The following is a 3,402-nucleotide window of genomic DNA, read 5'->3' as shown; positions in this document are numbered from 1 at the left end:
AACAAGTGATTGCAAAAACCATGGCCTGTATCAGGCGGACCTTAGTCTCCAGAGAGACACTGTTGTTCTTGAGTATTTTGGAGAGGTCCCTAACCTCTCCAATATAGACTATAGACTATAGACTATAGACTATAGAATATAGAAATTATTTTTCCCAAAATTACCTTGGACACTGGGAACTCTGATGCCTCTTCCAGGTGTGATCTGATTCCACTTTTAGGATAAGATTATGTTCAACAAGTGAGTGTTCAGACTTTTTTGCATGCAACCTAGAATTGCACATTTAGTTTCTATTAGGACCTAGAAAATACACACGTAGCTCTACACAAACATTTGTGCCATCTCTCTCTCTTTTATCCACACGGAGAACACAGTCTATATACACTTATACACACACTCTTTCATGCTGCGCGTGCGCGTGCGCGCGCGCGCACACACACACACACACACACACACACACACACACACGGATGCCACAAAGCGAGGATACAGAGTAACACATATCCTGACAACGTGTCATTTCCTCTGTTTTCTGTTTCATTTACAAACAGGTTTTTTTAAATAATTTTTTTTATTTTATACTGGTTTACATAGAAAATTTGTATACATTGTTTTTCACACAGGATCTTTCCCACTTCCTTTACTCCCCATCAAATTGTACAACCCTATGAGTACTTGCCCGTCCCCAGTTCTCACCAGTCTGCTCCCACAGTCCCCCTACTGAGATCCTCATACACATTTTACTAGTTATCTATTTCTACATTAATGATCGCATACAGTATTTGTCCTTATGGGAAGGCGTAAGTCCACTTAGCACAGTGCTCTCCAGTCTCTCCCAAGTTAGGTAGTAATTTTCAAAACCATTGCATCTCATGCTGCTTAATATTCCATCATGTGAATGTACCATAATTTCTCAAACCATTTGATTGTGGTTAGATATTTGGGCTGTTTCCACATTCTTCCGATGGTAAATAACTCTGCTATGAACATTGGTGTAAAAATCTCCATTTGTGATTCATTTTTAATTTTTTCAGGGTATATTCCAAGTAGTGGAATAGCTGGGTCATATGGAAGGTTTTCTCTACTGTTTTCTGTTTCATTTACAAACAGATTTTTTTTAACCCAATACACTGAGCTGTGTGGCCTAGGAAAGTCTCCTCCTGTGCGATTCCCTGCCTCTGAAAACCCGCTGGAGAGGCAGCTCTGAGTCAGTTCTGACTCTCCACTACACAACAACAACAACACTGATTGTCTGTCTGGTGGCCTAGTGGTAAATTGACCTGCCAACCCAAAGGCAGGCAGTTTGAATGCATGAGCTGCTCCATGGAGAAAGATGGGCAGTCTCCTCCCATGTGATTGATTTACAGCCTCTGAAAACCCACTGGAGGGTCAGCTTTGGGCTGGTCCTGAACTGATGGTATATAACAACAATATTTATTATTAGGAAGGACCAGTCCTTGGAAAAATACATGGCGCTGAGAAAGGTGGAGGGTCAGAGAAAGAGAAGACCCTCTTCCAGCTGGGTGGACACAGTAACAATGGGTTCCGGCATATCTGAGATTGTGAGGACAGGGCTCAGATTTGTTTATAGAGTCGCTGTGAGTCGTAGTTGACCTGATGGCACATAACAACAGCAACAGTGGTTCCTCTCACACACTACATCTTCTCTTTCTTAGTCGCTGCTCTGGAGCAAAACGAAAGACCTGGCTCATCAGTACACACGGGTCCAGCAAGATATGTTCACCTTGGAGGACACGCTGCTGGGCTACATGGCTGACGGCCTCACCTGGTGTGGAGACCCTGGCACTTCCGGTGAGGACCCTGCCCCAGCTCTCCTGTGGGCTCTGAAGAGCAGTGTGGACAGAGGCGCTAGAGGCCCTGCCCCTCACGTCACACCCCCCCCCACCCCCGAGAGTCAATCAGAAACAGAGCAAAGCAATCCCCCAATCTCCTGCTGAGTGACTCTTGACGTGTCTGCATGGCTCAGAGTATGTTTGTACTCTGTAGATATGTCTGTGGTTGATGTCTGCAAGGAAAAGCTCAGGACCTTTTTCTAAGGTTCCTCTAGGTTGGACTGCCATCGACTTAGGGAGACGTCTGTGACAGAATGATAGAAGTGCTAGTTTAGCCAAAGGAACAAATGAATCTTTCTTGGGAGAAGCGCAGTCAGTATGCTCCTTAGAGGCAAGAGCTGTAAGACTTTCTCTCATACGCTGTGAGTGTGCTGTGAGGAGGGCCCAGTGAAGAAGGACATCGCTTGGTAAAGCAGAGTGTCAGTGAAACAGAGGAAGACCGTCAGAGAGTGTGGGGAAATCATCAAGCACTGTAAAGAACGTATATCCATTTCATGATCATTTCCCCCCCCCCGAGAGGTAGTTAAAATTTGTCTTTTCACTCTACTGGAATGATTTACATCTATAATTGAAAAAGAGTTCCTTGATGGTACAAATCGTTAAGTGCCCTACTACCATCAGAAAGTTTATTGGTTCAGAGCTACCCAGAGGACCCTCCCTGGTAAGACAGGGCTGGTGATTTGCTTCAAAGTCACAACCTTGGAAGTCTTATGTAAGACAATTCTTTGCACATGGGGAGTCACCTTGCATGGGAACTGCCTTGCTGAGAACTCACAACAATGACCAAAAAATACCCAGACATGTTTATTCTCTTATTTGTGTGATTTTGACTTTAAAGTGTTTAAAATGGTAAAATCTGGTTACCTCCAGTCAGTTTCAACTCATAGAAGAATTTTTTTTCTATAATTATATTTTATTAATTTTCATAAACATTTACAGAGATTTTGGGTTTCCATTCATTCATTGTTGCCTCATAGAAGAATTTAACTGAACAAGACTGTCTGTTTTTCCGCACTCAGTTACTACTTGTCATTAAATGTTATTGTTAAGGGCTCGACTTGAAATGATCTTACAAGTTGAGTCAACTTCAAGTCATAACAGCCCCATAAACAACAGATCTGAGCCTTACCACAGCCTTTACCATCCTTGTAACCTCTGCCATGTTCAAATTCTTTGTAACAGTCACTGTGTCAGTCTACCTTGTTGAGAGTTTCCCTCTCTTTCTCTGACCCTCCACTTTTCCTAACATGGTGGCCTTTTTTTTTCTAAGCAGTTGCTCCTCCTGCCAACGTGTCCAAAGCTACTGGGTTCGATTTGCAACCCAATGCATTATGCAACACGTCATTACTACAGAGCCCCTAAAGACTTTATCATCCCAGAAAAATTGTAGTCTAGACAAGGAAGCCCAGTGAATACCACTATCATTCAGATATATGCACCAACAACCATAGCCAAAGAAGAAGAAATAGATGATTTCTACCAACTTTTACAGTCGGAGATAGATCGAACATGCAATCAAGATGCATTGATAATAATGGGTGACTGGAAT

The 3,402-nt window shown here is 42.9% G+C and overlaps 1 protein-coding gene across 1 annotated transcript in view; it reads left to right on the top strand.

Annotated features, from left to right (window-relative positions):
• The window catches only part of CD38 (CD38 molecule), a 67,922-nt gene that overhangs the window by 45,290 nt on the left and 19,230 nt on the right, over positions 1-3,402 (top strand). Inside the window, exon 4 of the mRNA XM_006884537.1 lies at positions 1,677-1,812. Coding sequence (XP_006884599.1) covers positions 1,677-1,812 — 136 coding nt within the window. The remainder of the gene's footprint in view (positions 1-1,676; positions 1,813-3,402) is intronic.

This window comes from Elephantulus edwardii, unplaced genomic scaffold, assembly GCF_000299155.1.
Source record: "Elephantulus edwardii isolate Elephantulus edwardi_28Jun2011 unplaced genomic scaffold, EleEdw1.0 scaffold00035, whole genome shotgun sequence".
Taxonomy (NCBI): Eukaryota; Metazoa; Chordata; class Mammalia; order Macroscelidea; family Macroscelididae; genus Elephantulus; species Elephantulus edwardii.
This window is presented reverse-complemented; position numbering and strand designations above follow the sequence as displayed.